Genomic DNA, 11,532 nt, shown 5'->3' on the forward strand with positions numbered 1-11,532 from the left:
CTTTTTCCTTTTTTCCCTTTTCTCCTTTTTTTCATTTTCCCCCTTTTTCTTTTCTGCTTTTCCTTTTTTCTTCCTCATTTTCTCCTTCCCCTCCTTCTTTCCTTTCTCTTTCTTGCTTCTTTCTTGTTTCCTTTTTCTTTTTCCTTCTTTCCTTTTTCCTTTCCTTTTTTCCTTCCTTTCCCTTTTTCACCTCCTTCTTTTTTCCTTTTTTCCTCTTTTTTCTTTTTTTTCACCCTTTCCCCCTTTTTTCTTTTTTCCCCCTTTTTCTTCTTCTTTTTTTTTTTTTTAAATTTGTTCCAGACCATGAAGGAATGAAGGCACCATTTCCCTGTAGGGAAGGTGGTGGTTTGGGACCAGCCCTCCTCATCTCAATTGCGAAGGGGCTGCTCGGACCTTGCCAGCTGGGCAGGTCCCCACCAGCCCACAGCTTTTGGGGAAATCACCTGGTTTGCTCACGGGGCATTTCCACCTCAGGGCCAGCCCTCAGCCGGTCCCTGTGGCCCTTCACAGGGCTTTGCTCTTGGCATGGGATGTGTGGGAGCCAGACCCCTCCAGTGGACAAGCTCCTTATCCATGGAAAATGGGGCTAAAATATACTCTTTGCTAATTAATCAGGGCTAATTAATCAGCTGAAGAAATAACTAGCATCGACACAGGACACTAATCAATGGCCCTTTAGTTCAGCCTTGCGTCTTCATCACAAATTATTGCAACTGGAAGTGGGGGCTATTTTCAGCCAAGGAGAATAACAACCAGCCAGGCTTTGGGGGGGATGTTTGAGAGGCAGCGGCAGCATCACCTTGCTCACGGGTCCCCTCTGCACTGCCCCGGTGTCCTGCTGACGTTGCATCTCCCACAAAGGTTGGACCATCTAAAAAAAGAGTTTAAAAAATTAGTTGAAAAATAGTAAAAAAACAGTTTAAAAAAAATTAAAATTAACTCCACAGAGCCCTAACTTGATTTCCAGCCACAGCCCATGAAGGGCTCTTTGCCTGGTTTTTTTGAGCTGGAAACCACGCAGCTGCTGTGGGCTGGCCAGGGTGATGGCTGCTCCATCCCTCTCACTGCCAGGTGAACGGTGTCTCAGGCACTGCTAAACCCACCTCAGTGGTTTTCATCTTCTTCTTTGGTTGCAAGCAGCTTTTCTGTCTGGACACAGACCTGCCGGGCAGTGGTGGTGGCTGCCATGAGCCCTTATGTTGAAGTAGCAAGAAAAGTCACCCTGGAGGGAAAAAAAAGAAAAAGCAGGGATTTTTTTTTCCCACCTAGTTAATGAGCTGAAGTGGCATAGCAAGGTGTCAGGGAGATGCTCAGTCTGGCAGTGGGATGCACCCGATAAACACCCCTCTACCCTGTGGATGAATTGCATGGAGGAAAAAAATAGTGCCAACACCTGAGGCTGCCCTCATGGGCTAAACAAGTTGTTGCAACTTGGGTGTCAAACTCAGACTTCTTGGTGTTTTTTGTGTTATTTTATTTGAGCAATACTGTTTTTCAGCCAGATTTGTCCTTTCCAGCTGCAGTGGGAGCTGACTGCAGGTGTTGGTGAAATCAGTTTTGGTTCTCTGGGGAGCGGGAGCATCCTTCGAGGTGAGGTAGGAGGTCAGAAGTTGGTCAGGACCAGCAGCTCTTGTTTTGCGGATGCAGTAGTGGGTCTAACCAAGCCTCCCACTGCTCAGTTGTGGGAAAGACAGGGACAATATTTGGGGTTTAAGCAGGTAATTACTATATGCACCTGCCTGGGATAAACCATACCATAAAATACAGCAAGGCAGTGATCAAGCCGGGGCAGAGATGGGGGTGCTAAGCGGGGTTTGACCCCAGGGGTGAAGGCTTTGCTGCCCCCAAGCAAAGTGGGGATGGGGGCTGCAGGAGCCCTGGGCCAGCCCAGTTTTGGGTCAGGGCTGAGCTGACTGGTGGGGCTGGAGGCACGTGTCCCACCATGGGGGCCTGTCTGCTGGGAAATGCCCGCTAGCACTTGCTTACTTGGCATGCAGCAGCATTTGTTTCCATCTCATCTCACAACCAGGTAAAACTCAGAAGCTTGTGGTCTTTCACGCCAGGATGGGCTTTGAGTCCCCCCCAGGTACTGTCTGCAGGTCAAAGCTGAAACCCTGCCCGGCCAGTGTAGTTCCATCTGCTTACCAGGTACACAAAGAGAGCTAGGGACTTGCTCACTTTATGCAATTTATTCTCATCTTCAGGACCTTTTATACTGTTTTACAGAGAGAAGGACATAGGCACATCTGGACATAGCCACACAAACATCTGGACACAAATATCTGGATGCTACACCTGGACATAGACACACACAAGCATCTGGGCTCTAAGGGCTACAGAGACGGGCTCCATGCAAACATGAGATGCTCTGCAATCAACAGTGGGAATCTTTAAGTCAAGATCTACATTGCATATGGATCCTATAGCTTTCTCCCACTGAGGATAAATAATGGTGTCCATGGACTCCCAGGTCAGGATAAAGAAGGAATAGGTGCCTTGAAAGCATCAGAAAGCCCAGAGAAAAATCACTTTAGCCCTCCTATGCTACACAACTTACACAAATCTTGCAGGTGTGCAATTTATGCTATTAGTCTACAGAAATCCCACAAAACACAAAGTCTAAACTATATATCGGTTTTATTAATAGTATTACAGTTCACCATCAACATGGGTAAAACACTCACCATGGAGCATGATGGCAGTGCTCATTTAAAACATCCCTGAGCACAGTCCAGAGGATTAGCAGCCAAATCAATGAAAAGCAGCCAGTTATCAAGGAAAGCCAACTCCGTATTTAAGGAAAACATCAACTCCTGAGAAATCCCTTACCTTTAATTGTATCTAAGAGCATAATTGCATCTTTGGCCCCAACAGACCTAAAATCAATCCAGCTAATGAGTGACACAAAGAAATGGGAATTAAACTGATGCTTATCTCTGGTAATTAAATACAGGGATCTCATTCTACATAATGTATATATAAATAATAGAGTAGCCCCTGCAGGCACGGCACTGTCAGCTCACTCGAGGGACGAAGCCATTAAGATGGGCACCCGGGTCGCATCCCCTGGTATTTAGCTGGGTGCCTTGCTGAGCTCTAAGAGTAACACAACTTTCAAAACACATTAAAAAAGAGCTTATCAGTGACATTACCATTTTTCCTAAAAAATATTCCCAACTTTGATAACAATGTTGTTTTTGCAGCAGCATTTAGCTGCCACCCATGTTACCCTGTTTTTTTTTTTTTTGGACCATAGTTATTTCTAGTTAGTGAGGTGATGAGTGAACTCCTAATTTCTTGTCCTCCTTTAGCTGTTCCCATTCACTTTTGGTGTGTAAGAGAATCATGAATAAGTGACAGAAAAAATTAAAGCATTCAGTTACTTTGATTTTCTAAGAAAGAAAATAAAAATAACTATTGGCCGGCGCAATTTTCCTTCTCTCTTTATGCAGCAATGCAATCACTAGAGGGAGGTAGACGGTAAATTTATCTCTCCCAAGCTTTCAGCCAGTTTATGTTGCCTTATAAATGACAGCAGAACAGTTGTAAGTAGGAGCACCTGGTACATCATGCTGCACGGGGGGAAATTTGAGTGCTTGCTGAAATTAGCTGAATTTTGGTGACGCTCCCTTTGATGGCCCTGCCCGCAGTGGCAGTCCCCAAGGCAGCTGTGTCCCCCGCAGCGGCTGTGTCCAGCCCAGGTGCCTTGGCAGCTTCGGAGCTGCCCGGCTGTCGAGGGTTGATTTGGGTTCATCAGCTCGTCCTGGGAGAGGTTCAACCCTGTCCCGAGAAACCGGGAGTGCAGGAGTTGGTAGAGAAGACGAGACCTGCAATTTGAGTTTTTTGGCCCCATGGTACAGTTTGTCTGTGCAACTCAGCATGGGCCAGCGTGAATGTGCCCACCAGCTCTCCTCCAAAAGATACTTTCAGGCCAGACAGCCCCAAAATAAATAAGAAAATCAGCAACCACTGAGCATAAGGATTTAGTCAAAAGGGCCAAACATCCTAATGGACAATTTACGTTTTTATGGAAATACTCACGATAAAACTCAAAAAAATAGCTACCAAACACACCCCCCCATGTTAAAATTCCTCACTCAAATAGTTACGTATTGGCAAATTAAAAATAAACTCCACCTTACGATTTATTTCACCATCTCCACTCTACCATCTGCTAAGCTAAAAATCAAGCAAACACTTGATTTGACAGGCTGATGGATGTGCAGGGACAAATACACCCATTTTTTTCGTGGGTCGAAACCCCACTCCTCTTTGGGGACCTCCCCGCTTCGCAACAGGGCATCCAGGCAGGGTGCTTATCTTCCAGGGTTTACATCGTCATAGCACAACCCTGCTTGGTGTTCATGAGGGCAAACCCCATTTACATAGTAAGCGTGGAGCAGACTTTGCAGGTCTGTCCGCGCCTGCTGTAGGACAGCAAGAGGGAATTTGGGGTTGCTTTGGACACATGTAGTTACAGACACATGGCTGGGGAGGAGAAGGTTTGTGCCGCTGGAAGAATCACAGGCTCTTGATGGCCTTTTGGCCATCGGGGCCACACGCAGGATGGGCGGAAAAGCTTAAAAACTGGGAGCTGGGACATGATTGCTTGCACCAATGGCACTGCGAACCCTGAGGGGCTGGGACAGTCTGACACACTGCTTGTTTCAACCCACAAAAAAAATGAGTGTATTTGGCCCTGCACATCCATCAGCCTGTCAAGCTGTGATGGCTTAGAAGAAAAAAAGAATTTTTTATTTTATTTTGCTAAATGATGATTGACATTTTAAAAGGATTATTGTCAAAGCCACATGTCAAACAGCCTAATTGCCTTATCCGCGTGGCCCCTAATGACAAGTTAGACAATTACAGCTGAAAGAATTTTAAGCATCTAATAATTTACACATCATCACCTGGGCTATTTGCTTTCCACACTTCACTAAGTGTAGATGAGGAGAGGAGCTGCTTGTGTTTCAAGGTGGTTTCACCTATTTCACTCACCCCTGTGTCAGGACGGCGCAGCCCTGGGGGAAATCACAGCCCTCAGCAGAAGCCAGTTAAAATGTTGTGATGAAAACACTCACTTTTACATTAGGGGTTTTCTTTCCCTCCAGTAATTGAATTTTTTTTTTTTAAGAGAACAAGCAACTTGGGCTCTGCTTCTGGGTCAGGTCAGGGTATCAGTATCACTTTAATTCCAGTTTATAGCATTATGCATTATAAACAGATAATGCCTTCTCACCAAAACACCCCAGAAAGGAGGAATACTGGACGGTGAATTGAAAAAGCACGTCTATCCCTAATGAGTAATAGCTGGCCTCATTTCACTGATTAGCTAATTGCTATCACAGGTGTAGCAGGGCAGTATATGAGTGAGTGGGCTCCCAGACCAGACCCTTTGCTGCAGGGATGTGTTCTGGAGAGGGGCTGGGAAAGGTGGTGATCCTGTATTTGCTCTGCTGGGGGATTATTTTAGGGAGGGAGAGGTTTTCTTTTTCTTTTTTGGTCTTGTTTTAATGCTGTGCCTGTGATAAACCTCTGCTATGAAGCCTTTGCCCTCCTTGATGCTTCTGGCCCTGCTCCTGCTGCCTGGGGCATGGGGACTGGCTGCTTGCAGGCAGGCTCCCGGGGTGATGCTGAAATCCCGCTGTGATGCTGCCGGTGCTGTCCCAGGGGTGAGTGATGGGAAGCTGGGACTCAGTTGCCTGTAGGAAACTCCCTTCCTGGGTGCAGTGTCCTGCCTGCTTACAAATCCTTCTCTCCTCTGCATGGCCCCTATGGATTAAAGCCTGGCTGGGCTTTGCTTGCTGTGTTTTGGGGGTGTGTTTGTACTGGCTGTGGTCTAACAGTGTAAATCAGGCTAGGGAGGGAGGTAGGGAGGGGTGAATATTTATTATTACATGAAAAAAATAAGGTGGCCTAGGGGTTTGGTCCAGGCACAGGCAAAATCCCAAGCTACCAGGACACTGTGGATTTGGTTCTCCCTTCCCATCGGGCTCAGGCTGGGATCTCTCTGAGCAGTGTTACAAGCACGGACAGTGGTACTTGGGTCTGCAATAAGACTCTCTTTTCTTTATAGGCATGTGGGTCCTCTCAGGAATATCAGAAGGCTAAACCAGGTAAGAGTTAATTCTCAGACCAGCCTTTTGGGTTTTTTTAGCCTGAATAAATCCTCCCCAGAATTTGTTGGGCACATCCAGCCATGGAAAGCCAGGAACAACAACCTGGTCCCAGGGTGGTGCGGGGGGTGAAGGGGACATGGCTGATATAAAGTGCTGGAGAAGGGGAAAATCAGTGCTAGCGTGGGAGATAACGTGTGCTGTTATCTTCCAGCTGCCAAACCCCTACTGCAGAACAGGGCCCCGGAGGCAGGAGCAATGTGCTGTAGCAAATCACTGTTGGGCAGCAATTAAAAAAACAAGCAGCAAAAGTTCAATCCAAACTTGCTTACCCTACAGGAGCAGTTGTGCTCCTGTAGGGTAAACCTATTGCTGGCTTGTGGCTCTTCTAGCTTTGAGAGAGTGTTTTTGGAAAAGACCATATTTCTTCCCACCTGAGGGAAGGTGTTTCCCTCTTTGAGGGCTAAATTAGCTATGGTGAGATGCTAATATTGCTCATCCTACTGAGGCTCTGAGGACTTCTTGCATGGCTAAACCCTTTAAAGCAAAGGGGTTGAAAATGCCTTGAGGAGAGCATTACCTTCCAGCTCTGCATGTGTATAAACAACAAATGTCCGTGTGCCGAAACTAAATGTAATAGCATGCTTGTTGCTTTTGTAACTTGTCCTGATGTGGCAATTCCCTGAGACTTTAGCTTTGATCCCTAAATAGCCTGACCTGTGTGCCTCCTTGGGACAAGTGGCACCCACTGTGTGGCCATGCTGGGACCACTGTGCTCCTACATGGCTGTGTCGGGGCAGGGGGACTCAAAGCATGAGCATGTCCTGCTCTGGGGTGGTAGCAGTGGGGGTACAGCCTGGTGCCCTGTGGGGTAGCAGGTGGTGGTGGCGGCCAGGGCTTCTTCAGCTGCCCCCAGCTCTCCGAGTACTCTGGAGAGGCACGTAATGGTGGAGTGAGCACTGATGGGGAGGAGGTTTGGGGTAAGTTGCAGGTGTGGGTCAAACAGTCAGTTGGGCTGGAAGGGATGGCGGTTTTAGGCTTGCCCCAGGCTGGTGTGTGGGGGCATGCCCAGGTGGCTGCCTCCTCTTGATCCCAGGACCTGACACAGGGTTACTTGCATGTTCTCCTGCTGATGGATTTGCACATTGCTTGGCAAATGGGAGCGGGGTGTAGCAAAATGGGGAGATAAGGGAGCTTGAAAATAACTTCTGGAAGTAAGGACTTAGTAACCCTTTCTGGGAAGTGAAGATGGAGGAAAACTTAAGGTGGTTGCTTCTTGTCTTCCAGGGTCAGATTTCCCTTGGATATTGGCATATGTGCCTATAAGAAGCTGCCACAGAGTCCTGAAGGACAAGTATGGGGAGTTTTCTCCACTGTACCTTGGTGATTCTCCGATAAACTTTTGGTGCAACTGGACAATCTGGGCAGGCTCTAGAAAGCATATAATAATTTATATTCAGGGCTTTATCACTCAGGAGGGTTGCAACAAAAATGAGGACAAAATCCTATTTGAAGGAGTTTCTTCACTGGTGGAAAACAGTGTGGTTTATGCGTGCTGGAAGAAGGAGACGCATGTTTTTGCCACCTTTGCTCAGGCTGTCCATGTTATGTTGCTGAAGAGGTACTTGCCAAACTGCAGAGAGACACAATTTAAAGGGAAGTACTACATCTTCCAAGACCATGAAGGTGAATCTTCCTCCAAAGATGATGTTATTTCTGAAACTCCTGCTCCAAAACTACCAAAGCAAGATAGTATTTTTCAGTCTGGATGGGCTGAAGACCTTAGAGATGTGCTGGGCTTTGCAACCACACATAACACTGTAAGCCTTGGCAAGACCATGGTGTTGAGTGGTGGGTTGCTGTGGGGAAGAGGGAGCACGCTGGGTACTGTGGCTGTGGGAAGTCCTGTTGAGCTTGTCCCATATGAAGGTGTAAGGACACTGTTCCTGGAAACAAAAGATCCTTGTGTGCTGGGGTCTGAGCTGCGAGGAGGTCTCAGATACTGCAAGGAAGCTCAAGGCAGACAAACACTGTGGGGCATAATCCCCACTGCAGCACAGGATACCTGCAGTCAGAGCTTCTCCGTGAGTGGGGACATCACTGTGGGTTTTGGTAATGCACACAGGCTTTCAAGTGTGCTTTTGGAAACTCCTTTGCTTGGTGCCTTGCAGGTAGCGGAGCCTTTTTTGGAGCCGGCAGGCGTGGGTCTGGAGAACAGGCAGTCTGTCCTGCACCCTACCTCGAGGCTGAAAGACCTGGGAGACCTACAGTTTACTATTAAACCAACATGCACAAGTTGCCTGGACTTGGCTGCAGTCTTGCAGGCTTTGTCCCCTGGCATAAGAGAAAGCATAGAGAGCACAGATACCACCACGTACCCAGGGCTCAGCACAGTCAGTTTAGAGAAGGATGAAAGCCATACCCCGTTGAGTGTCCTGGCTGATGACACAGTGAGCAGTGATGCCGATGGCCTTGCAAATGGCCTGATGCCCAGCCTGAGTAGCCCATATGAAGTGATAAAGAGGGATTGCTCACAGCTGCTACCCGAGAGAAGCCAAAGATGCCAAAGCAGTTTTGGGGATTTGTCCATGACTCAACCTGAGTTGGGAACAACTGGCCTCCAACATACAAAGCTCATGGCTATTTCCTCCCTGGAATGTTTTAGGGGAGTTGTTGAGGGGAAAACAGCGTTGCATCCCTCAACACCATGGGACATCCTCCAAGAGCATCCTCATTTGTGTGGCCAGAGCGGTCACATCCTGCATTCAGACCCTACAGACCCTGGGAGCCTTCCCCAAAATGCTCAAGTACACAGCTGTCCAGCTGCTGAGAAAGCTTGTGTATCTTCCTTGCATGTAAAAAGCTGCCACCACCAAAGTGGCGAAGCTGCACAGCCAGGGTTAGCTGTACCCCCTTTGCCAACAGGACTGGAGCATCCTCCCACAGCCATGTCCACCCTAGGGACAGAAACAATCCCTGTGCTGGTGGTCTCCTGCACAGAACCTGTCCCTGCAGACTTCGGCTCTACCAATTTCACCTCTGAAGCACCTCTTCCTCCAGAAGCGGAGCCTGTGTCCAGCATTGTCTTCTCTCCACCAGCAGCTTTGGATTTGGATCCCATCAGCCTCAGGCAAAGGGCAGGCATTTCACTGGCTATTCCAGGAGGACAGGAGATGGTCTCCCCTTCCCCACCTTGCCATCCATCAGTAGCCTCTGAACCGGACACAGATGAGTCCCCCGGATGCCTTGGCCCTGGGATGCAAAAGCTGGTGCTGGGGGAGGCAGGTGGCCAGCAAGGAGAAGCCTCAGCCCATGTGGGCTTGCTGGCTGGGGGTCCCTTCCCAGCTTCTGTCACTGGCCCAAAGCCTGGTGTGGGGCTTCCTTGGCCTGAGGACCATGTGAGCAGTGGCTCTGGGGTGGCACCAGCTTCCCTGTCTAGCACCTGGGGGGTGAGGAGAGAGGAGCATGTGGTGCCTGTGCAGCATCATGGCATGGCTACTAGTGACAAACTGGCTTCTGCCTCCATCCTCAGGGGATTTAAAATGCAGAAAACCACAGAAGCTCTCCGAGCAGGTGCGGGAGAGCAGAGAAATGCCTCCTTCAGTGCCACTCCTGCACACCCTGGTCCTCCTGTGGCCCAGCGGGGAAAAACAGTGTCAAGAGGCCAAAAGTCTTGGGAGCCCTCTGATGATCCTGTATCCAGAAAGACCCAGATGCCAGGAGGACAGCAACAGAAACATGCTGGTAGGTCTCCCACTAGTTCATAACCTGCTGTAAGCCATCTTTAGAAGGCAAAAGGACTTGGATGGGGACAAGGATTGAGGCTGTGTCTATCACCTGCAGTCCCAGCCTAGCAAGCATAATCCAGCTGTCTGGGGAGGGGAAGACTTCCAACAAAGTGGTCTTGTTGGCCAAACCTCTATTAGAAGCAAAAGCATGTAATTCAAGCTGCCAGAGGTTGGATGGGTTGCAAAGGACCAGAGCCCTGCAGAGCACCTGGAGCCCAGGCTCAGCTCCAATTGCAGAGCTGAGATGTGGCTCTGGGGGCTGAAACTATAGAAATCTTGCAGCAGGAGAGGGTTTTAAATGGGGCCTCTTCTGTGGCAATTTGTAGCTTCCCTAGAAGCGTGATATCCGTGTCCTGGTGTGTACGATAACCATTGACTATGCATTTTCTTTCTGATGTGTCAGAGCTAGGACTGCCCTGGGCAATGGAGTACTTCCCCGTCAGCAGCTGCCACCTCATCTTTTGGAATGGGTCTGGGATGTTTTACCTGCCGCTGCATGCTGACATTAAAACCAACATCTGGTGCAACTGGACCATACTGGCAGGCTCCCAGAAGCACATTGTCATCTACATCCAGGGATTCCAAGGGAGCAATGGCTGTGGCAAGAACCAGGACAAGATAATGTTCCAGGGGGTCTTGTCAAGCGTGGAAACGAAAGTGGTGTATGCTTGTCACAACCGAGGTACTCTGATCTTTGCTACGCAAGCTACTGCGGTCCACGTGTTGTTTCTATCAGGGAGTGGCTCCCTAAGCCATGAATACAGACATTTTAAAGGATGGTATTATGTATTCAGAGACTCTGAAACTGTGGGCTCTTCAAATTATAGCACAGCTCCCCAAGACAGTGTCCAGGAGGCCTCCAAAAAAGAGAGCTGGAAGATGGTGGTAACAAAAGGTTTATTGCCCATGCTGAGAACCTCTCCTGGCCCATCAGGTGCACCTGCTGGTGGCAGGATCCAGCCTGAGCTTGTGAGCCCAGATGAAGAGGCTCAACACCCTCCCAATCTCATGGAAGATGATCAGTCTGGTGCTAAACTGAGCAAGCTTGACCTGAACAAGTGTGGTCAGCTGTGGGATAAAACAGAGCTGGAAAGGAACCTTAAGGATGGTGGCACTGAGGGGAGAGAAACCAAAGATGACACGTTGGTGGAGCCATCTCCAGCTGGGCGTAAAGCTGAGCTGACTGCTTTGGAAATTGCAAAGGGGGATGTAGAGCTGGTGTCTGCTCTAGTCACTGTAGCTCCATGTTGCTCAGTGGGTGTCCGTTCCTCAGAGGTGCCCAGCAGCAACGTAGGTGTGTCTGCCAAATCATCTAGCCTGGATCAGGCCAGCAACAGCCTGTCAGAAGAAGTGGTTGCTGCTGCACATCGCATGCAGACACCAGTGCTGGAAGAGCCACTGCTAAAAACTAGTACAAAACCTTCTCTCTGCCCCTATCCTGGTGTGACTGCTGGGGATGTGGTGTCTCCAGGAGAAAGGAATGAAGAGCTCTTTGGTAAGGTGTTTTTTGGGTTATTTGTGGTTGAACTGATGCCTGACACTGTGCAATATCCATTTCCAGTGATGCAGCGCTTTCTTAAGAGGTTTTATTTGTTGACATGGCTGTCACCTTCAGTTGGTCCATG

At 48.7% G+C, this 11,532-nt stretch overlaps 1 protein-coding gene across 1 annotated transcript in view; it reads left to right on the plus strand.

The window, feature by feature from the left end:
• The window catches only part of LOC142407573 (uncharacterized), a 50,682-nt gene extending 40,796 nt beyond the window's left edge, over positions 1-9,886 (plus strand). The window contains exons 2-4 of the mRNA XM_075497196.1: positions 2,234-2,570; positions 6,080-6,119; positions 7,407-9,886. Of these exons, the coding sequence (XP_075353311.1) occupies positions 7,727-9,886 (2,160 nt within the window). The 5' untranslated portion in view covers positions 2,234-2,570; positions 6,080-6,119; positions 7,407-7,726. The remainder of the gene's footprint in view (positions 1-2,233; positions 2,571-6,079; positions 6,120-7,406) is intronic.
• The last annotated feature ends 1,646 nt before the right edge of the window (positions 9,887-11,532 follow it).

This window comes from Mycteria americana, chromosome 3 (assembly GCF_035582795.1).
Source record: "Mycteria americana isolate JAX WOST 10 ecotype Jacksonville Zoo and Gardens chromosome 3, USCA_MyAme_1.0, whole genome shotgun sequence".
NCBI classification, from domain to species: domain Eukaryota; kingdom Metazoa; phylum Chordata; class Aves; order Ciconiiformes; family Ciconiidae; genus Mycteria; species Mycteria americana.